Raw genomic sequence first — 23,408 nt, 5'->3', positions numbered from 1 at the left:
AGAAGTCATGAGATTGTTAAGAAGAACCGTTTAATAGTCAAAATCATATATCATGGTATTAAGTTTCAATTATATATTGATCTGATATTTAAGCTTTTTTTCACTTAAGTTCAGTTTACGATCATTCAAACAAAAATCCTATTTATCATGTCATATCGTGACAAATCTTAGTTTTAATGTCACTCCAGTGTTTAACTGGTTGACAGCGTTATTTTTGCATTAGAGAAACCGTCAAAGAAAGGCTGCTACTTCAAACGACACTTGCAACGAGCATGATCTCGAACGGAAAGCAAACAGTGGAAGAAAGCCGATCGACCAGCAGCTTGACATCAAGGAAAGAAACAGTTCGATCCAACCCTCCATGGGAACTAATCAGGCAAAGTAAAGGGTTACCTTCTTCGTAAATGAAGTGAGATCCATGTCCGAAGTGCCACTCCAAAGAAACACAGCTGAAGGTGATCCCGCCCTAATCACAGACAAACCCCATTCCAAGATCAAGAACCAAGGAAGGAAGAAAATTCAAGAAATGGTTGAGAGATCGGAATTATCGAAGCCGATGAACGTGATCATCGGGAACCCCGTCGCCGGCTCCACGGACAAGGCGATCTCCTCGACTGCTTCCAGATGCGAGGACTCCGACCGGGAGAACCGCGATCTCGCAAACGTCGACCTTTTCTGCCGCTTCTTAAGGCGGCATCAGAGCGCGTTAAGAAGGCGAGAGAGTGGGGGACGACAGGAGAGGGGAAAGCGAGAAGTGGCGATGGGGGAAGATGGGGAGCGGGTTGGAGAGGGAGTTAAATAGGTAGAGGCAAATCGAAATGGGAGGGAAAGCGAGATTTGATATATGCAAAATAGACACGCAAAAATAAAGCCAAGATTTTATGCAAAATTAAAGTTTGAGATTTGATGTGAGCGGCACAAGACCAATATCAACAGTATATACCGATTTAACATTTGATATGAGACTAATCCATCAAAGCCCTATATACCGATCTATTGATATACTCTACTGGTATGATCCGATATGTACCATGATCGATCAATATCGTTAGAACGATATTGATGGGTAAGACGAACCATATATAAAATAATTTTAAAAATACTACAGCCTTGGAGAGAATCTGATCAAGATAATATGCAAATTAATCCTCTAAAGGTAACATATGAAAACTTGAAGGGTGGCCAAAACTGAAATTGAATGTTATTAAGTGAAATAATCCAAATTGAGTGCTACAAGAGATTTCAATTTGCTTCATCAAAACACTATTAATAAGAATGATGGAAATTCAAAGTTGCCAAAAGACTATTACATCTAGTTTGCCAAAGGGAAGAATGGCTTTTACATCAGAATGCGCACTACAGCTAGACCAACAGCAGATATGGAAACAAGAGTACCAATGCAATACTTTATGACATCGTATTTTGCTGCCTCTAACTGTGCCCTTAATGCATGGATTTCCTGGAAAATTTACAAAGATAAACCAAATTTAGACATACTAAACCGAAAACTACGCACAGAATTATCAGTAATTTTTCTTCTCCTTGATCTCGGAAACTTACCATGTCGAGTTTGGTAGTAAGTTCTGTGGTTTCTGCATTTTGTTTGGCTAACTCGTCACGTATACGCCTAAACAATTAGATAAAAAAATAAAAAGTAAAGCTACTACATTTGTCCAGCACATGAAAAATAAAAAGCTACTTGCAATAAGCACATACATAATCATTGATCAATGCTACTGATGGTAGTCCTATTTGTTTGTTCCAGGCATAACAAATGTGATAAAAAATGAACAAAGTCAAATGAAACACTGGATCAATATTAGCACAATGAACAAAGTCAAATGAAACACTGGATCAATATTAGCACAGTGATCTAGCAACACTCAGACCGAAACGTCTTGATGATAAATCAGAATTCAAATCAACATGAACTCTTGTTTTTTGTTACCTACAACAATCTAATGGATTGTCAGTAAAAGTCAGATTTAGCACCAAGTTCAACTATTTTCTTATGCAATCGAGATCTCTTCATCTGAACTAGCATGGTTAGCCTAGTTGTTAAATTAAAAAGGTGTATTTTCTGTAACAAATATGGACAATAATTCAGCCAAAGATATCACCACATATTCCATTATCGAATAGACATTAACATCCCTTACCCTCTCTCGAGGTTTAGATCCAAGCGTTGCCCAGCAGTTACCTTGTCAATTTCATATCTGTTCAAGACAGTGAGTTTAAATTAAAGAAAGAAGTATTAATCTGGATATCAACTACGTTCAATGCAAACCATACCTAAGTTCACTACGCATTTTATCGATATCAACTCGAAGTTTTTCAGTCTCTCGTTGCAGCAATGCAAAGTGATGATCCTGCAATCATATGACATAAGTTTAAAAAAAAAAGAGTATACAGAGTAGAATCTAAACGGAGTGCCTAATGAACTGTAAATTGACAAACTTGTTACTCTCATGTAGTATTATAATAGATAAATCAGCTATCAGTTGATACATCACAAGACTGATTAACATGTTCACAATCCAACTGAGATGTACCTTTACTGAATGATATTAATTTCATGCTTTGATGACCAAGCTTATTGAAACTGCTAATTTCAAATATGGCATGAAAAAGTTCAACATGTTCACAAGTACTTTAGGATGTCTTCATCAAAAATTTCTGAAAAGTTCCTTTTGGAAGAATATTTATGGAAATGATTGTAAATGCTTACAATATGTCTAATCATAAAAGGTCTGTTAACTTCAAAGTGATTATCTGATCAAATAAATGTTTGGTAAAACAACTTCTTAACAAATATCGGTAGCAACAGAGCTACTGACATTGGTGGAAATGGCAGTGGAAAAAATGCACACTAATTGTTCAATTTTTTCAAGCTAGAAAAGTATCAGTTCTGGAAGTCTGCCATAAATTTTCATGCATTATGCGTCACTTCATAAAATTGCAGCACAACAAAAACAATACTAGAAACACTTGTAGGTGCAATATTAGCTATACTAACCAAAAAGATGCTTGTTGATGTCACCACACAGATTTGTGATCAAATCTATTCAAACTAAATTAATAACTTAAACATAGATTGAAGTTTCTAGACTCATTTTAAACTACTCTCACAGCGGATGTACTGAAAATTCATGCCCAGTTTGTCAATTCACAATAGAAATAACTAATATATAGTGAGCATTCAATTACTTAAACTGATATGAAAAAGGTCTCCTGTGATATTTCCAGATATATGAGAATGGCAATGTAGCAAAACAAGAAAAAGTGTAGTTATAGGAATCAAATAAAGGTGAAATAGAAAACTGACATGGGCTTCCCCATTACAGACTCATAGTCTTTTCTTTTGCTCCATAAAACACCACAGCTGATAGGCCATGGAAACTTGCCAACTGATTAGGAATATCAACTTCTATTCTCCGCTCATGTTGAATTTTTTTGAAGAATTGACCAGATTCAGATATTAAAAAAGTAGTTAAAATTGCCGTCTTTTCAAAATTCCTAATGATAATTCTAGTGCTAACCTGAGATTTCTTTATCCCTGTATAATTTTTAGCTAATTAAAAGTTCTCTACAACTACAAGTATGCACATAATCTCTAACACTGACGGAAAAGCACTTTAACCATGACACACTCCGAAAAAAAAAAACTTATTTCTGATGAGCCCGCTCATTTTCATCATCTATTACGTTGCTTCCAAGGATTGAAAGCATATAGTGTTGTTGCCCTACTGCCCGACATACTTCTTTGTGATACAACTGAACAGTGGGTGAGATGCAATCAAGTGGAGCATACCTGCGAGCCCTTCATTTCCAACTTGAATTTTGAGAGATTAGAATCTTGAATCATCTCACTCTGTGTTAAACATCACACACAACAAAATGTCAGCAAATGTGAAATACAAAGCAACAAAACCTAAGAATACTCGAGAAACATAAAAAGAGGTCAAACTATCACGACCCGAGCCTGATGGACTGACTAGCCTATCAACTTTGTTTGGTCTAAACCACTGACCAACATGCTTAAGCTGAAGTTGATAGTAGTACACTCATCAGGCCTATATAAGCCAATCATACTCATTGTCCACTTCCGATATGGAACTAATAAGATGTTACAATATCCCCAACTCAATTAGCTTGACGTCCTCGTCAAGGCCCAATATAACCCAGATTAAACCCTAATATAGTGCATGTGAGGTTTAACTCGGTGGTGGCTCCACGCCGTGATGAGTTCTCTGACTTCATCCACGGGTAACCCTTTCCTACTCGAGCCCTCTCACCCTACCCAAATGCTAGGTCGGCTCTGATACAAAATGTCACGACCCGAGTCTGATGAGCTAACTGACCAATAACTTCATTTTAGTCCTTCAACCACGGATCAAAATACTTAAGCGGGAGTTATCATAGTGCACTCATCACCCTTATAAGCCAATCTTAATCTTGCCCACTTTCGAATCACCCCCACTCAAAGGCGTGATGTCCTCGTCAAGGCCCAACATAACCCGGATCAGGCCCTAGCATAGTATATGTGAGGCGTAGCCCAGTGGTGGCTCCACGCCGTGACGAGTCCTTTGTCTCCGTCTACGAGTAGCCATTTCCTACTCAAGCCCCCTCACCATACCCAAATGATAGGTCGACTCTGATACCATAAAAAGATGTCACATTCTAGATTTTTCTTTTTTTCATATTTTTTCACACATTTAGGTCAAGTAGATAAACATCACTTTATTCATCGTTCATAAATATTTATTACAATTCATTTATTTATCAAATCACAAATAGAAAAATAAGCATAATGATGTTAACTTCAAGAATCATCCAAGCGGTTTTACCTAGCGGTAGAGGAAGGTCCACTCTCCACTAGAATCCGATTTAGTGTTAGAGGGAGATTGCACTGAAAATCAAAAACAAAGAAAATTCAGCAACGCTGAGTAGGAACCCCAAAAGTCAACTCAAAATGAATACATGATCAAAATTCAATCATCCTATTGGCATATATCAAATACCCGAAGGAGCACTCCCCCAACAACAGATGGAGAGGTTTTATCCTACGGGATGAGTTAGTGTTCTCCTAACAGCGAATGAAGGCAAACTCATATCGTACTCACAACAGCGGATGGAGTGGTGTCCCACACCCGCCGAAGTAGAGACACATTCCTCCCAACAGCGGATGGAGGAACCATCCAACCGCCACGTCTGACGGCCCGCTAATCCCCGAAGGGAATCGCCCTACCTGCTCTCGAAAGGAAAATAACATAATCTCACACTGATCATGTCTATATCGGAATGAAATAACACATTTAAAACATCTCTTTCAAATATCATCAATATCAAATAATACAAATTAGCCTTCAATTGACTTAAACCCTAGTTCAAGTCTGAATGGTGTTGCCAACAAATCTTAATAGAATAGATGAAGATACTGCTCTCGCATATCTTCTTCTCTTTCCTACGTTGCCTCTTGGTCTGAATGGTGTTGCCAACAAATTTTTACTAGAGGTATAGTTTTATTTCTTAGAACATGTTCTTTCTTTTCCAGGATTTGGGTTGGTTGTTCTCCAAAAGTGGCATCATCATTTAGTTGTAAAGGTTGGTAAGATATGGCATGTGATGGATCCCTGATGTATCTTCGAAGCATAGACTCATGGAATACATCATGTATGCTAGCCAAAGTCGGAGGCAATGCTAATCTGTACGTCACAGGCCCAATCTTTTGTAAGATCTCAAATGGGCCAATGAATCTTGGGGCTAACTTCCCCCTTTGGCCAAACCTCATAACTCCCTTGGTTGGCGACACTTTTAAGAAGACATGCTCACCAACTTCGAACTTTAGATCTCTTCGCCTTCGATCTGCATAACTTTTCTGACGATTTTGAGGTGTTAATAATCTTTGAGGTCCTAAAAGCTTTCGTTCTCCTACCTCATCCCAATATACAAGTGATCTGCACTTTCTTCCATAAAGAGCTTCAAATGGAGTCATCTGAATGCTAGAGTGGTAATTATTATTATAGAAAAACTCAATTAGGTGCAAGTGCATATCCCAACTCCCATCAAAGTCCAAAGCACATGCTCTTAAGAGATCTTCAAGAGTTTGTATTGTCCTTTCAGATTGGCCATTAGTTTGGGGGTGAAAAGCTGTACTACACTTTAACTGTATGCCCAAAGATTTTTGTAGACTTCCCCAAAATTTTGAGGTGAACCTTGGATCTTTATCTGAGATAATGCTAACTGGCACCCCATGATATCAAATAATTTACTTAATATATAAGCTTGCTAGTTTATCTAATGAATACTTCTTGTTAATAGGGAGGAAGTGAGCAGATTTATTAAGTTTGTCTACTACTACCCAAATTCCGTCATATCCTTTCGCAATCTTGGGTAATCCTGTCACAAAATTCATAGTGACTTGCTCCCACTTCTATTCAAGAATCGAAATCCTTTACAATTTTCCCGCAGATACACGATGTTCTATTTTCACCTGTTAGCATATCAAATATTTAGAAACAAACTTTACTATATCTCTCTTCATACCACACCACCAATAATTTTGGCGTAAATCTCGATACATCTTAGTAGTCCCGGGATGGATATTAAATTTTGATCTATGTGCCTCCTCCAATAACTGCATCTTTACTAAATAGCTTTCGAGAACACAAAATCGATTGTGGAATGTAATAGAACCATCTTCGGCTTGGAGGAATTCAGGTCTAGATCCTTAAGCTATCTTATTAACTATCATCTGAAGATATGTATCTTCCTTTTGATATTTTTTAACAATTTCTACCAAATATGATTGCATCATCAGACACGCAAGAAAACATTTTTTGTCTCCAATAACATTTTTTGCCATATCATGAGTAGGATAGTTCTTCTCATAAGGCTTTAATTGCCTAGATACATAAGCAACTACCCTTTCGTTTTGCATCAGAACATAACCAAGCCCTTGTAGTGAGGCGTCGCTATACACTACAAAACCTTCTCCTCCTGAAGGAATCACTAAGATAGGAGCACTAGTTAATTTTTTCTTCAATTCTTGGAAACTTTGTTGACATTTATCATCCCACATGAACTTTATATTCTTTTGTGTCAACCTAGTCAATAGTGCTGCTATTTTTGAAAAGCCTTCTACGAATCTTCTATAGTATCCGACCAAACCTAAGAAGCTTCTAATATCTGAAACATTAGAAGGTTGCTTCCATTTTAACACAGCTTCAATCTTGTGAGGATCAACAGATATACCAGCACTCGAAATTACATGACCGCGAAACATAATTTCATTGAGCCAAAAATTGCACTTGCTTAATTTGGCATATAGTTTCTCTTGCCTTAGGACTTCCAAAACTGTCTTAAGATGGTGTTCATGCTCTGCTCTGCTTTTGGAATAGATCAAGATATCATCAATGAACATAATTACAAATTTATCAAGATAAGAATGAAACATCCTATTCATGAGATCCATGAAGGCAGTCGGTGCATTTGTGAGTCCAAAAGGTATTACTAAGAATTCATTATGACCATATCTTGTTCTAAAAGCAATTTTCTGTATGTCTCCTTCCCTTATCTTTAGTTGATAATACCCGGATCTCAAATCAATCTTCGAGTATACTTGAGTACCTTGAAGTTGATTAAATATGTCATCTATTCGAGGAATGAGATATTTATTCTTTGTGGTCACTTGGTTGAGTTATCTATAATCAATGCATAGTCGCATAGATCTATCTTTTTTCTTCACAAATAGGACAAAGACACCCCAAGGTGATACACTAGGTCGAATAAAACCCTTGTCCAAAAGCTCTTGGATATGTTTCTTTAACTCCTCCAACTCAATTGGTGTCATTCTATACGAAGGTTTAGAAATAAGTGCAGTGCCAGGTAGACGATCAATTGTAAATTCAATCTATCTATTTGGTGGCAGTGCAAGTAGATCTTCAGGAAAAACATCTGGAAAATCCCGTACAATGGGGATGTCCTTTAATACTGGTTTCTTAGATTCTTCTCCAGAAATGAAGGCCAAGTATCCCTGACATCCCTTCAGTAATAGTTGGGTAGCACTCGAGGCTAAAATAATAGAAGGAAACTTTTCTTGAATCCCAATAAACTCGAAAGATGGTTGATCTAGGGATAAGAAAATAATAGTCTTTTGGAGACAATCGACACTTGCATGGCATGCTGAAAACCAGTCCATACCCAAGATAGCATCGAAATCTTAAAATTCTAGTAGAATAAGATCTACTAGCAAATCGTGACTTTCAATAGTAATAACGCAGTTTCTATATATCTGATCAACTATCAAAGAGTTTCCAACTTGTGTTACTACCATTAATGCATTACTCATTGTCTCACAATTCCTATGCAGTTTTATAGCAAAATATGACGATATAAAAGAATGCGTAAAACCAGAATCTATAAGCACAGATACTGGCTTACCACAGAGTGTGATGACACCTTTAATAATAGATCCCGAGGCTTCAGCATCTTGATGAGTCAGTACGTAGACTCTTGCCTGTCCTCCCTCTCTGGGTCCTCGCTGTTGCTGTCCAGCTGTTTGGAGTGGAGCTCAATGTTGATGTTGCTTCCGAGAGCAGTCCTTCGACATGTGTCCTGGTTGTTGACAATAAAAACATACACGTCCCATGGGGCATGAGGTGGAAACATGATCTGTCTTTCCACAGAAATAGCATCTTATAATGACTTGATTGCTAAGAGCTCCTGCTTGTTGATGCCCAAACCGTTTGTCTTTTCCTTTCTTTGAGGGTCCAAAATTTGATCCCCGATATGCAGATGGTGCAACATTAAAAGGTCGCTTTCGATCCTTTGCTTGTTGTAATTCATTATCTAATTTCTCCACCACCAAAGCTCGATTTAACACTTCAGCATATGTTGGTAAAATTAGTACTACAACGGACTTTCTAATTGATGATCGAAGTCCCCTCTCAAAATGACGAGCTCTTTGACTTTCATTGAAAGCAATATGTGGAGAGAACTGGGCCAACTCAATGAAATAATGATCATATTCCATTACAGTTCTACTTCCTTGGTGGATGCTAAGGAACACTTGTTGCTTCTCAAAGCAAACTGAATCAAGAAAGAACTGCTCATAAAATGCATCCTTAAACTGCTCCCAAGTTGCCACATTACCTCCGGCCTCTAGCATCCTCCTTTTTTAGGCCCACCAAGTGTCTGCCTTCCCTTCCAAAATGAAAGAAGTGAAAGGCACTTTCTGATTTTTCCTACATTCGATAGCTTCGAATGTCTTTTCCACTTGACGAATCCAACGTTCAGCAAAGATTGGATCTGAATTGCCCTAAAAAACTGGTGATCCCAATCTCTTAAAGTGATCTAAGGTATTATTTCTACCCCGTGGAATTCCATCTCGCTCCTCCTGACGCTCAAAGTATCCTTTAATAGCATTTGGTATCAGAGCATGGTTTAGGGCATGTAGGTGTATTAGATCCCTTGATTGACTCTAATTAATCGTCTTTAACATATTATAGGAGTAGGTGTATTAGGTGCTTATGGTCGCAATGCTACTGGTGTACGCACTCGGAGAGGTGTTCAAACAAAAACCCCAAGTGACAGGACCACTAATCTCTGGAATTGACTTCATTACTCCTATAATAGGTTAAAGACAATCATTAATTAGAGTCAATCAAGGGACCTAATACACCTACAGACTCTAAACCATGCTCTGATACCAAATGTCATGAATTGGGTCTGATGAGCTAACTGGCTAATAACTCCATTTTTGCGGGAGTTAACATAGTACACTCATCAGGCCCATATAAGCCAATCATACTTATTGCCCACTTCCGATGTGGTATCAGAGCTGACTCCATCCACGGGTAGCCCTTTCCTACTCTCACGGACCAAAATACTTAAATGGGAGTTATCGTATTATACTCAATAGGCCCATATAAGCCAATCATAGTCATTAGATGTGGGACTAATGGGATGTTACACTAACCCGCTGCATCTCAGGCTTCGACACAAAGGACTGGGCGACATTCTCCAAGCTCTCATTCAAAACCTCCGTGATGGTCGATGTGATGGCCTCCGCTTGCTTCGTCGGGACGCCTTCCTTCTCCAACCTCCTGACCTACACAAGCAAAAACACAAACACCTGTAGCGCAACCAAGACCCGCTCCCATCAATCGAACACCGACAAGGTAGCGCCGTACCAGAGCGAGCGTGTCGATAAGGCAAGCCCTACTCCCGTTGCTCTTAGCGAGTTGCGAAGAGAAGCGCTGCAGCAGCGACAAATTGGACCAAGGGCACCCGACTTCCGCCGCCGGCAGCCGCATCAGCGTTCTGCAACGAAACCCTAACGCGGCGGCGCCTCTACTGCAGGCGATAGCCGCGGCAGACATCTGGATCGCGAAGTGAGAACTCGTCGGTCCGATTCGAGATCGAGGGGGATGAAAACGAAAAAAGGACTGATTTTGTCGCGTCCGCTATCGACGCCTTTCTTCTTCCTGTTGCTTAGACCGCGAAGAGAAGGGTTTGATTTGGCTTCGAGTCCCCCTTGGCGCGGTTGCTATGACGAGGAAGACCGCGGAGCAGACGGTTGGCAAGGCAAGCATCATAAGTTCCGTTCATAGCATCACGCGTCTAATAATATTATTGTCATCCATTTTTAGCTTATAATAAAAAAAATTTAATGCTGTCACAGTTGAACAAAGAAAATAATAAAACTAAAACATATTTCTCTATTATAATTAATTGATTGTATAAAATATTGTGGTCATATCTAATAAACATAATACAATAATTATCAACATGGATTTTTATTTTGTCATTTAAGTTGTGCACAAAACAATGTTCATAGTTGTATTAAAAAAATGTTTTTATATATTATTTTTGTTCTATGTTCTAATTATTGGATTGTAAAAAATATTGCGCTCATCTCTTATAAATATAAACAATAATTATCTACATATGGATCTTTTAGGAGATTTATATTGGCAATCCTTCTTTAATGGCAATCCTATTTTAATAATTTTAATATTAGTAAGATTGATGTAAATATTCTTAACTCATCACTTAAATCTAATACTTTTTCAACTACTTTCATATAAATCATGATCAATCAAACCCTCTCAAGGGTTTGCTTAAGAATAAAAAAGAGAAATCTTATGAAAATATCATGGAATAAGGATTGATACTATTCATGGGGATTATGTAAATATCTCATTCAAAGTTCGAAACAATTAGAACTTTTTCGGAGATTGGCCAGGAACACATCTAAGAGATAATTTTTAAATATTCAAAATTCTTAATATGAGATTTTAAATAACAAAAAAAAAGGTTACAAATAGTAATCTCCAAAGATAAGAGTATGATTGGTAATTGAGGGGTTGTATTTAGTAAAATTATATTTTATGTTTTAAAAATAATTATATAAAGTAAGTGATTACCAATAGCAAAAAAAAAAAAAACAATAGCAATCTCCATCTTTTATTATCATTAAATTTATTTATTTATTATTTTTAATTAAAACTTCTTGAGCAATCCTCTACTTCTCCTCACTATCATCAATTGTAAATACAGGGGATATATACATCATTAGAACTTATTTTGTCATAACCTTAGTTTCCGTTCTAGCTTCTAAACCTGTCATTAGTAGTCCATTTTACTATTTTGTTTTATATTTACTGTGTCTTAGCACAATGGCTTACTTTTGTCTATGTGAATAGAGCTTGCGAAAGCACCTTCTTGAGGAGCTTGATCAGGCTTTTCCTGATGAAGTGGAAACCTATAGGGAGATCCGTGCTTCTTCTGCTGCAGTAAGTTATAATAGCTTACCACTCTTCCACTAATCTCTTAGATTCTTTTTCTCGCTGGATCCATATTTCTTTTGCTATTTTCAACTCTTATGGTGAGATTTTTGAGATTCTTTTTTTGTTATTTTGTATATAAATAAATATGTGCATATAACAACTTATGGCTGTTAAATAGACAGTTAGATTTATTTTTTCACTGAATAGTAAGATCTTTGTGCTTGCCTTTTCTTTTTTGACAAAATATCAAATGTATAATGAAGTACTGTTATAATAGTTAGTCACGAGGCTATTCGAAGATTCCACTATTTCATGGAGCCTATCTTTATGAATATCTGTACTCTGTACCAACTATTTGATCTGTTCCGATTAAAAAGACAAGGCCGAGGACTATGGTCATAAGACCTAATAGAAGATCACAACCAGAGATAAAATTCATTTGATCCTATGTAAAGACGTGAAACCATATAGAGGACAACCAAAGCAGTACATGGGGAGCAAGCTTTTTCCTTGGATGCAATGGATGTTTTAAAATTCTAAGCCATAACCAAGTGTTGTAGTGTGAGAAATGTCAATTTCTCAATTTTGTAATTAACTGGTAGATACGTGTTATGTGAATCATGTACGTTTTTGTAAATGTAGCATTTCATTAGATCTTGTCACTTGTAAAACTGATATAGGTACTGGAAACATATTATAGCTTAGGAGTATCTGCACCACCTTCACCTTTACCTCGTACTTCTTCAACATCCACCATCCACTATTTTATTGCTATTGTTGGCACCATATTTACCTCCTCTAAACTCCACTCTAGTAGTTATGACAATTGCTACCTCATTATCACCAGCACTACCATATTTACTTACATCTCAGTCGTTGTTCATCACAGCCTCCGTCATTGTGTTCTCCGATTCCTCATGAGTAAGAAGAGAAGGTAAAATGGTGAGTATTGTACCTTGATATGAAACATGATATTTTATTCTAGGCTGCGGTCAACAATATAAACCGGCAAGGATGAATTTTGGATTTAGGAAATAGCATTAGGTTGTTCAATGCACCACAAATGAAGGGATTGTCAATATAAATGAACAACGCAAGAGGTTAATTGCAAGACTTCTTTTATATGTTTTGCTGCAAACTACTCGTGTAAATCTTACTAAATTGTGCCTGAATTGCTGTTGAAGTGGTACCACTCATTTCATCTTAATCATCTGAACGTGTTGATGCGAATTAGAAGCTCACCTTAACCATCCATGTTGACTGCCTTGGTGTCCTTTCTTTTGTGGGAGTTTCCCCTAGTTTTGCTGTTTGATCGATTTCACATTTCACTTTCAGGAATCGAAGCGGCTGGCACAGTCCCAGAGTGCTCTACCGAATGGAGATGTCAAAGTGAAACAAGAGCACTAAAAGGCATATTAGCTATTCTTGTTCATTTCAGCTAGTGTGCAACCTAACTTGATAAAGTGTTTCCTGATATTCAAACTAAGCTTTGTACTGTTTTCTATTAGTAGATGGTTGAGCTCTGTGTTTTTAAGCTTGTAGAAAAATGAATCATATATATGTCTGACATTATAACATACATGTATCCATGTCCAGAAAAAAAAAAAAAAAGTTTCTTAATCCTGTCAATTCGTTTTCATGACTTTTTTTTGTTTTCACATAAATAAGTTTGGTAATTTCATTCTGCACTAAATGATTGCTGCCTCCATTTTTTTTCTGGCTTCTTTTTTGAACATGATCTTTATTTGTTGGTGCTTACATTTGGGGCACATTTATTCTTGTGTCAGACCAAAAATTTCTAAACTTATCACCAATTTATAATGCTCATTAATAAAGTCCATATTATAAAGAAGTTTCAATGGATAAACTTTACATTTTATCACTAGAAAAGTAAAATACATGCAACAGATGATAAAACTTTGAACTCAAGAGTGCTAAGTGCTCCAGCGCTGCTTACATTGGCCTTGTGGTTACTACCAGCAATGGCCAAACTCATATGCAGCATCTAGGTAGAATTGAGCTTATTGAACATGGAATAGAAAGAAACAAAGTTCAAACAATCGCACCTGCGTTGTTAGTCAATAGAAGGTTTTACTTGGGTGGCTTGCGATAAGGATACAAAATGTCATCAATGTTTTCCTTTATGTAGTTGCCCACTTTGTTCAGGTTCCTAGCTACACCTGAGGCCACCACCCTAGCATTCTTTCTAAACCTGCACATTGACATAACTTTCAGCATTTCTTTACCCAGAGTTGGACATGGAATATGTAGGAATAGAATTAAAACTAAATACTTTCTTCTTGCTGAAGAATTCATCCACTGAATGCTGAGCTGGTTGGTGTGCGTGTGGCTGAGAATGTAGTGTAGTATCTACTACGATATCAAGCAACGGGTAAGACACAAAATTAAGAAAGCAGTTCATGCACCGAGAATAGCAAGAAATGTTGAATAACTTGTTTCATGGGAAAAATGTTTTAGAAGAGACAAGATGCAACACCAATTAGCCCCAAGATCCCAACAGTGGGCCTTTTCCTGAGCTATATTGATAAGAGATACAGGATGTATTGCAAAAAAATAATATGATGCTTCAGTATATATGAATTTCATGCAAATTGACAAACATAAAGTCTCACAACAATTTGAGGTGTAATTAAAAAGTTATTAGTGCTTGATCTCAAATTATTAGTTAAAACCCTTGAATTAAAAACCAACTTAAAATTTTCTACAGCGAAGGAGCAAACTCTGCAAAAATGTCATCCTCTTAAGACAGCAGACCTCTTCCTTATCAAAACCTCCAAACATGAGAGCACTTGTACCTCTCCATCAAATCAATTTTATGCCAACAAAGGCCAAACATCAACCCATGCTGCTCACCACACGCACAAGATCCCAAAAAAATGATTAGCTGCAGCATATGCACTCTTTTGCTCTACCAAATGGCACTTCCAGATTTGCACACGAGCTATCAAGGTAATATTAGGTTCCACTAAGGCAAAAAAGCTTGAGAAACCTCTAGGTTTTAGAGAAGCATTTGCAGATCTTCTATTAAGAACAACAAAAGCTTTTGATCACTTTCAAGTGATTAATCCACTACATGTTGCCTATATAAAAGAAATAAAAAGCAACTCCCTCATTAAACTAGCTCAAAATTTTCGATATTGATTTGACAATGCAAATAATTTTCAGTATTCATCTTTGATAACATGTAATAATAATCCTCTTTGCACGTATTAGAAATTGGTCAAGGATAACAAAAATTTCCAATTTGTCACAACTTCCCAAGTCAATGTTTTTCCACCCATGATTGTACCAAACAAACCTTAAGTTTTGTTTGACATCTACATTCTACTTGACTCATTTTCTATGCTTAGCATAAAACAGTAGTGATACAATGACATTTTTCTTTTCTTTTTTTTCAAGACCAGAAAATGCTCTAAGCTAATTACTGGTCAAGATTCCGAACTAATATCTACAAGAAAAAACAAAAGTTACATGTTGACCTCAGCCATTATCTTCATTTAAATATATAGAAAATTAACATATATTTATGCTCTACTTTCCCAACTCCTTGATCCATTTAAATAACAAATGCTTACAAAAGATCTACCGTCCACCACCTTCCTCTAGTGAGCTAGAACAAAAGGTTCATGTTGTTCATAATACTGATCTTTCCATATTGTCCACCTTATCGACCTTTGTGAAATAGTTCCAAAAATTGGAAATTAAGGCTCATGAAATGCCATAGATGTTGCTGAACCTAACCCCATAACCGATGATAAAATATAGCAAAGATATCAAGAAATTGGCCTTATGATCCAATGTAGCTAGAAACATAGATTGACATCCATCCTTGTTTTAAATAAAATAGAACTTCCAAAAGATCGTTAACGGTCCATCACCTTCCTTGTTAACATTTGCAGGAATTTGACCAGCAGTTGAAGTTCCTCTGTCCGCCAATATCTGCAATAAATTTCATATGGATGTTAGCGAACTGACAATGAAAAGAAAAGTTCTGAAACACAATTGCAAGGGAAAAAAATACAAGAGTTAACTCTCCAAATTGCACTCTTTAGCTTTCCTTTATGTCACCTATATTCTACATCTTACAGCACTCCTTGGCACAGTGATGTCCTCCATCTCTTATAAACTAAAGCACACATCCTAGCACAAATGGATATCTCAAACGTGATAAGATCAAGTACAGGAAGCATATTTCATTATACACAATACGGGAGAAGAAGATCCCATCCAACAACATCTGTATCAGGATTTATTTAATGCAGATAATTCTCCATGTAATCCATAATTATCTAAACATTTTTCTCTGTCTTTGATTGTGAATTCAATACCTTTTGGGTTATACAAACACAATATTATTCTTAAAAGAAATAGTATGAAAGGTGAATATAAACCCAGCGCCAAATTCAACAACCACCACATATGTATTGGATAAAATTATTCTGAACTAATCTACCTTTGCGTGACTGATGCTAGATAAGCTACGTCAAAAGTTTAGTGGTGATTGCCTGTGCATACAGCTAAAAATAACAATTGTCGTCTGTGCATATAAAATAACCAAAGCATCAGTTGTATATGCATATAGACAACAATAGCGTATCAATGTTAGTCGATACATGTAATCAATTATTTGTTCCAGTAAGAACATTTAGACCTATACAATAGAGATCAAAAAGGCATACTCCTGAAAAAATATGAAAGGAACACAATACCAAGCAACATGCAGTTAAGAAAGTCAGAGAAGCAAGAAATGACCTCTATGCCCACACAAAATGGAAATTCTGCTTGGTTCTCTGGCTTTTCAGCAGTATTATCTTTCCTATCTAGGAAAACTGAATAACCAACACAAGCATACTTGAAATCTGACAGGCTACGACCATCTTTTGTAGCTTCCGTTTCAGAATCACCAATGATGGAGTTAGGTACTGGTCACAAGATTTTCACTAAGTTGTTAATGAGAATAGGATGAATCTTATTCACTCAATATTTCAGTAAACATAAGAACAACATGATGAATCCAATCTTTCATGGTAAAGCATCATGGACCAAGTACCTGCAAAAAAGCTGATGAATTTTTCTGCATAATATGCCAGTATCTGGTGAGTTGCCCTAGACCAAAATGGCTTCTTAAGCAATGAGAACTCATGCCCAGTTTGAAGTTTCTTAAATCAATAACTTAAACATAGATTGAAGTTTCTAGACTCATTTTAAACTACTCTCACAGTGGATGTACCGAAAACTCATGCCCAGTTTGTCAATTCACAATAGAAATAACTAATATATAGTGAGCATTCAATTACTTTGTATAATTATTGATTTAGTTTGGATAGATTTGATCACAAATCTGTGTGGTAGATCAACAAGCATCTTTTTTGTTAGTATAGCTAATATTGCACCCACAAGTGTTTCTAGCTATGTTTTTGTTGTGCTGTAATTTTATGAAGTGACGCATAATGCATAAAAAATTTATGACAGACTTCCTGATACTTTTCTAGCTTGAAAAAATTGAACAATTAGTGTGTATTTTTTCTACTGTCATTTCCACCAATGTCAGTAGCTTTGCTGCTACCGATATTTGTTAAGAAGTTGTTTTACTAAACACTTATTTGATCAGATAATCACTTCGAAGTTAACAAACCTTTTATGATTAGACATATCGCAAGCATTTGCAATCATTTTCATAAATATTCTTCCCAAAGGAACGTTTCAGAAATTTTTGATGAAGACACCCTAAAGTACTTGTGAACATGTTGAACTTTATCATGCCATATTTGAAATTAGCAGTTTCAACAAGCTTGGTCATCAAAGCATGGAATTAATACCATTCAGCAAAGGTACATCTCAGTTGGATTGTGAACATGTTAGGCAGTCTTATGATGTATCAACTGATAGCTGATTTATCTATTATAATACTACATGAGGGTAACAAGTTTGTCAATTTACAGTTCATTAGGCACACTGTTCAGATTCTACTCTATATACTCTTTTTTTTTTAAACTTATGTCATATGATTGCAGGATCATCACTATGCATTGCTTCAACAAGAGAGTATATAAGTGTTTATATACTCTCTTGTTGCAGCAATGCATAGTGATGATATCGAGAAAATACGTAAGGGAACTAAGGTCTGGTTTGCATTGAAGTATATAACAGATTAGTAAGCCAATTATATCCAGATTAATACTTCTTTCTTTAATTTAAACTCACTGTCTTAAACAGATATGAAATCGACAAGGTAACTGCTGGGCAGCGCTTGGATCTAAACCTCGAGAGAGGGTAAGGGATGTTAATGTCTATTTGATAATGGAATATGTGGTGATATCTCAGGTTGAATTATTGTCCATATTTATTACAGAAAATACACCTTTTTAATTTAACAACTAGGTTAACCATGCTAGTTCAGATGAAGAGATCTCGATTTTATAAGAAAATAGTTAAACTTGGTTCTAAATCTTACTTTTACTGACAATCCACTAGATTGTTGTAGGAAACAAAAAACAAGAGTTCATGTTGATTTGAATTCAGATTTATCATCGTGACGTTCTGGTCTGAGTGTTGCTAGATCACTGTGATAATGTTGATCTAATGTTTCATTTGAGTTTGTTCATTTTTTATCACATTTGTTATGCCTGGAACAAGCAAATAGGACTACCATCAGTAGAGCATCGATCAATGATTATGTGCTTATTGTAAGTAGCTTTTCATTTTTAATGTGTTGTACCGGATGAATGTAGTAGCTTTACTTTTAACTTCTTTTTTCTAATTGTTTAGGCGCATACGTGACGAGTTAGCCAAACAAAGTTCAGAAACCACAGAACTTATTACCAAACTTGACAGGGTAAGTTTCCTAGATCAAGGAGAGAAAAAATTACTGATAATTATATGAGACCAAACTTGACAGGGTGAGTTTCAATACGGACAGAATTATCAGTAATTTTTTTTCTCCTTGATCTAGGAAACTTACCCTGTCAAGTTTGGTAATAAGTTCTGTGGTTTCTGCACTTTGTTTGGCTAACTCGTCACGTATGCGCCTAAACAATTAGAAAAAAGAAGTTAAAAGTAAAGCTACTACATTCATCCGGTACAGCACATTAAAAATGAAAAGCTACTTGCAATAAGCACATAATCATTGATCGATGCTCTACTGATGGTAGTCCTATTTGTTTGTTCCAAGCATAACAAAGGTGATAAAAAATGAACAAACTCAAATGAAACATTGGATCAACATTAGCACAGTGATCTAGCAACACTCAGACCAGAACGTCATGATGATAAATCTGAATTCAAATCAACATGAACTCTTGTTTTTTGTTACCTACAACAATCTAGTGGATTGTCAGTAAAAGTCAGATTTAGCACCAAGTTTAACTATTTTCTTATAAAATCGAGATCTCTTCATCCGAACTAGCATGGTTAACCTAGTTGTTAAATTAAAAAGGTGTATTTTCTGTAACAAATATGGACGATAATTCAGCCTGAAATATCACCACATATTCCATTATCAAATAGACATTAACATCCCTTACCCTCTCTCGAGGTTTAGATCCAAGCGCTGCCCAACAGTTACCGTGTCGATTTCATATCTGTTTAAGACAGTGAGTTTAAATTAAAGAAAGAAGTATTAATCTGGATATAATTGACTTACTAATCTGTTATATACTTCAATGCAAACCAGACCTTAGTTCCCTTACGTATTTTCTCGATATCATCACTATGCAATGCTGCAACGAGAGAGTATATAAACACTTATATACTCTCTCGTTGCAACAATGCATAGTGATGATCCTGCAATCATATGACATAAGTTTAAAAAAAAAAGAGTATATAGAGTAGAATCTGAACAGTGTGCCTAATGAACTGTAAATTGACAAACTTGTTACCCTCATGTAGTATTATAATAGATAAATCAGCTATCAGTTGATACATCACAAGACTGACTAACATGTTCACAATCCAACTGAGATGTACCTTTACTGTATGATATTAATTTCATCTTTTGATGACCAAGCTTGTTGAAACTGCTAATTTCAAATATGGCATGATAAAGTTCAACATGTTCACAAGTACTTTAGGGTGTCTTCATCAAAAATTTCTGAAACGTTCCTTTGGGAAGAATATTTATGGAAATGATTGCAAATGCTTGTGATATGTCTAATCAAAAAAGATCTGTTAACTTCGAAGTGATTATCTGATCAAATAAGTGTTTAGTAAAATAACTTCTTAACAAATATCGATAGCAGCAAAGCTACTGACATTGGTGGAAATGACAGTGGAAAAAATACACATTAATTGTTCAATTTTTTCAAATTAGAAAAGTATCAGGAAGTTTGCGATAAATTTTTCATGCATTATGCGTCACTTCATAAAATTGCAACACAACAAAAACATAGCTAGAAACACTTGTGGGTGCAATATTAGCTATACAAACAAAAAATATGCTTGTTGATGCTACCACACAGATTTGTGATCAAATCTATCCAAACTAAATCAATAACTTAAACATAGATTGAAGTTTCTACACTCATTTTAAACTACTCTCACAGTGGATGTACCGAAAATTCATGCCCAGTTTGTCAATTCACAATAGAAATAACTAATATATAGTGAGCATTCAATTACTTAAACTGATATGAAAAAGGCTTCCCCATTACAGACTCATTGTCTTTTCTTTTCTCCGTTCATGTTTCCGGATAGGCCATGGAAACTTGCCAACCGATTAGGAATACCAACTTCTATTCTCCGCTCATGTTGAATTTTTTGGAAGAATTGACCAGATTCAGATATTTAAAAAGTAGTTAAAATTGCCATCTTTTAAAAATGCCTAATGATAATTCTAGTGCTAACCTGAGATTCCTTTATCCCTGTATAATTTTTAGCTAATTAAAAGATCTCTACAACTACAAGTATGCACATAATCTCTGACACTGACGGAAAAGCACTTTAACAATGACACACTCCGGAAAAATAAAAATAAAAATAGTATTTCTGATGAGCCCGCTCATTTTCATCATCTATTACCTTGCTTCCAAGGATTGAAAGCATATAGTGCTATTGCCCTACTGCCCGACGTACTTCTTTGTGACACAACTGAACAGTGGGTGAGATGCAATCAAGTGGAGCAAACCTGCGAGCCCTTCATTTCCAATTTGAATTTCCAGAGATTAGAATCTTGAATCATCTCACTCTGTGTTAAACATCACACACAACAAAATGTCAGCAAATGTGAACTACAAAGCAACAAAACCTAATAATACTCAAGAAACATAAAAAGAGGTCAAACCCTCTGCATCTCGGGCTTGGACACAAAGGACTGGGCGACACTCTCCAAGCTCTCATTCAAAACCTCCGTGATGGTCGATGTGATGGCCTCCGCTTGCTTCGACGGGACCCCTTCCTTCTCCAACCTCCTGACCTACACAAGCAAAAACACAAACACCTGTAGCGCAACCAAGACCCCCTCCCATCAATCGAACACCGACAAGGTAGCGCAGTACCAGAGCGAGCGTGTCGATAAGGCAAGCGCTACTCCCGTTGCTCTTGACGAGTTGCGAAGAGAAGCGCTGCAGCAGCGACAAATTGGACCGAGGGCACCCGACTTGCGCCGCCGGCAGCCGCATCAGCGACCTGCAACGAAACCCTAATGCGGCGGCGCCTCTACTGCAGGCGATAGACAGAAATCGAGGTTATAATCCGCATATTCCAGCACAAAATTCCCAGACACAGACAGAAAGCAAATGGACCTTGAGGAAGAGTCCGGCCGATGCCAACGCAGACGGGATTGCGGCCGTCGGACTTTAGGCGCGAGGAATAATAGAGGCAGCCCTTACAAGACTTCCTCCTGTAGCTCGGCGGATCGGGGACACGGCGCGGATCGCCGTCACCTGTGCCGTCCGCACTATCGAGCCCATCCTCATCGGGTGGCTTGCCCGTCATGCTCCCGCCTCGCCTCGCCTCGCCTCGTCCGATGGATCTTCCGGCCCTAATTGTCAGCCATGCGTCCGTGTCGGGGAAGGAATTGGGCGATGTCTTCTTCAGACATCTCAGCGAGGGATGCGCTAAGGCTCGGGAACCAAATGCGGGTTTCAAGGTCTGAGCTGACTCCGTGTGGTAACGACCCGAGTCATGTGAACCAAATGTCACTCGTCCTGCCGAAGTATGTGGCTTCTTTTACTAACATAATACTTATTTGTAAACCTTTTTTATTTACTATCTTATTTTTAAAGTTTTTAATATTTTTAATATTTTTAAATTATTTTATTATAAATATATATAAATATCCTCGTCTACCTTCTCTTCTTCTTTCTTCTTTTTTCTTGAAAAACAATATATGAGCGACAACGAGTGAGGACGAATAACGTCAATGGGTGGCGAGTGAGATCGAACGACGTCGAGCGCCAAGGGTTCATTGCATGGGCATCAATAGCATGACAACAAGGGGAGAGATGTCCAAGGGGATAGTGAATGATGTCGACAACGAGTAAGGTTGACGGTGTCAACAATAAGGATGAAATAAAAGATTGTGAGGAAAAATATAAAATAAAATCGATAATATGAGAATAATAAATAATATTAGCATGAGGTCACTGGCGTTCCAGAGGAGATTTGGATGTTGCCTCCTTTGTCAAGTACTATCTTCCCCTCCAGTTTTCATCTCCTCCGACTTTTCTCCCTTTCGGTTATGCTATCCTTCCATACGACATACTCAGCGACAGTGTTGGTGGCACACGAGGCCCGTGGCGTTCCAGAGGAGATTTGGGTGTCGCCTCCTTTGTGAAGTGCTATCTTGCCTTCTAGCTTTCCTCCCCTTCGGCTTCTCTTCCCTTTGGTTATGTTATCCTTCCAAACAGCATATCGAGCGACAACGTCAATGGCATGTGAGGCCGATTGCATTCCAAAGGAGATCCAAGCATCACCTTCGACATCCACCAAGCGCTATGTATCCCTTTGTTAATCTAGTGATTATGTGCACTTCTTAAGCTTTACTTAGAGCAGCGTAACATTTGTTAAGAATTTTTTTTTTTTTAGCACTTCTTAAGCTTTATCAACCTCTTTAAGCGTTATCGTCTCCTCCGACTTTGTTATCCTCTCGAACGACCTATCCAATGGTGGTGTCAGTAGTACGCATAAGATCGATAGCTCTCTTAGTTCTAATCTACGATTTGAAAGAATTAGGACCTACGATCGATGCTATAGATGAGAACGAGACGTCAAGATAAAAATCTTATTTTTTTTAATTTTAAATCACTATGTTTAATGCATATTTATTGAATCATAATTTAAATAGTAGTTTTTGACTTATGTTTAATTTAAATTACTGTGTTGAAAAAATAATTGTTTAACAAGATAGGAAGAGTCAAATTCAAGTCAAAATCAACTAATTAAATATCTTTAAATTGGGAGCAGCATTACAAATATCAGAATGTTTCAATATACAACACTTATATTTTAATGACATACCTAGCTTTTTATTATATTTTGAATAAAAAATTAGGAAGATTATAAACTTTAATGCATATAAGATGAATGGACATAACATAATTATGGTTTATAAGGTACCGGATAACTTAGCTGATAAAGTCTTTAACGTATCATCACAAA

General features: G+C 36.9%; 2 protein-coding genes and 1 long non-coding RNA gene across 11 annotated transcripts; 1 reads left to right on the top strand and 2 right to left on the bottom strand.

Moving 5' to 3' along the window:
* Positions 1-1,179: 1,179 nt before the first annotated feature.
* Positions 1,180-10,600, bottom strand: LOC135636547 (protein FMP32, mitochondrial-like). 2 transcript variants are annotated; one of them, XM_065148301.1, is made up of 7 exons: positions 10,194-10,600; positions 9,980-10,111; positions 3,812-3,871; positions 2,293-2,369; positions 2,160-2,216; positions 1,561-1,627; positions 1,180-1,459 (listed from the first exon to the last, which is right to left on the bottom strand). In XM_065148301.1, the coding sequence occupies exons 1-7, from the start codon at positions 10,380-10,382 to the stop codon at positions 1,340-1,342; spliced, it is 702 nt and encodes a 233-aa protein (XP_065004373.1). In that variant the 5' UTR covers positions 10,383-10,600; the 3' UTR covers positions 1,180-1,339. The 2 variants fall into 2 exon arrangements, with proteins under 2 accessions (XP_065004373.1, XP_065004374.1); XM_065148302.1 differs by lacking the exon at positions 3,812-3,871.
* Positions 10,601-11,289: 689 nt separating this feature from the next.
* On the top strand, positions 11,290-13,412 carry LOC135636546 (uncharacterized). The gene is made up of 2 exons (XR_010495917.1): positions 11,290-11,798; positions 13,128-13,412. It is a non-coding gene; the product is annotated as an uncharacterized LOC135636546 (long non-coding RNA).
* On the bottom strand, positions 12,446-21,692 carry LOC108952054 (uncharacterized). 8 transcript variants are annotated; one of them, XR_010495914.1, is made up of 9 exons: positions 21,551-21,692; positions 21,305-21,467; positions 21,091-21,222; positions 20,935-20,994; positions 15,692-15,752; positions 14,090-14,165; positions 13,912-14,004; positions 13,035-13,160; positions 12,446-12,706 (listed from the first exon to the last, which is right to left on the bottom strand). XR_010495914.1 is itself a non-coding variant. In XM_065148296.1 (8 exons), exons 2-8 carry the CDS (start codon positions 21,425-21,427, stop codon positions 13,124-13,126), a joined length of 582 nt encoding a protein of 193 aa, XP_065004368.1. In that variant the 5' UTR covers positions 21,428-21,467; positions 21,551-21,692; the 3' UTR covers positions 12,446-13,123. The 8 variants fall into 8 exon arrangements, 5 of the variants coding, with proteins under 5 accessions (XP_065004368.1, XP_065004370.1, XP_065004369.1 ...); XM_065148296.1 differs by having other exon boundaries at positions 12,446-13,160; XM_065148298.1 differs by having other exon boundaries at positions 12,446-13,160; positions 14,090-14,162.
* Positions 21,693-23,408: the final 1,716 nt, after the last annotated feature.

The sequence above is a fragment of the Musa acuminata genome, chromosome BXJ3-4, assembly GCF_036884655.1.
Source record: "Musa acuminata AAA Group cultivar baxijiao chromosome BXJ3-4, Cavendish_Baxijiao_AAA, whole genome shotgun sequence".
NCBI classification, from domain to species: Eukaryota; Viridiplantae; Streptophyta; class Magnoliopsida; order Zingiberales; family Musaceae; genus Musa; species Musa acuminata.
Note: the sequence above shows the minus strand (reverse complement) of the source record. Positions and strands in the feature narration are given on the sequence as shown.

What these genes read in the sequence shown, in the direction of transcription:
- LOC108952054 (XM_065148296.1), bottom strand. Translation starts at nt 21,427, where the DNA reads ATGCGGCTGCCGGCGGCGCAAGTCGGGTGCCCTCGGTCCAATTTGTCG. An exon ending in TTATCGACACGCTCGCTCTG is followed by an intron (nt 21,223 to 21,304) that starts GTACTGCGCTAC and finishes TTGCTTGTGTAG; the next exon opens with GTCAGGAGGTTGGAGAAGGA. An exon ending in TGGAAATGAAGGGCTCGCAG is followed by an intron (nt 15,753 to 20,934) that starts GTTTGCTCCACT and finishes AATTTATTGCAG; the next exon opens with ATATTGGCGGACAGAGGAAC.
- LOC135636547 (XM_065148301.1), bottom strand. Translation starts at nt 10,382, where the DNA reads ATGTCTGCCGCGGCTATCGCCTGCAGTAGAGGCGCCGCCGCGTTAGGG. An exon ending in AAAATGCGTAGTGAACTTAG is followed by an intron (nt 2,217 to 2,292) that starts GTATGGTTTGCA and finishes TGTCTTGAACAG; the next exon opens with ATATGAAATTGACAAGGTAA. An exon ending in GATCTAAACCTCGAGAGAGG is followed by an intron (nt 1,628 to 2,159) that starts GTAAGGGATGTT and finishes CTAATTGTTTAG; the next exon opens with GCGTATACGTGACGAGTTAG.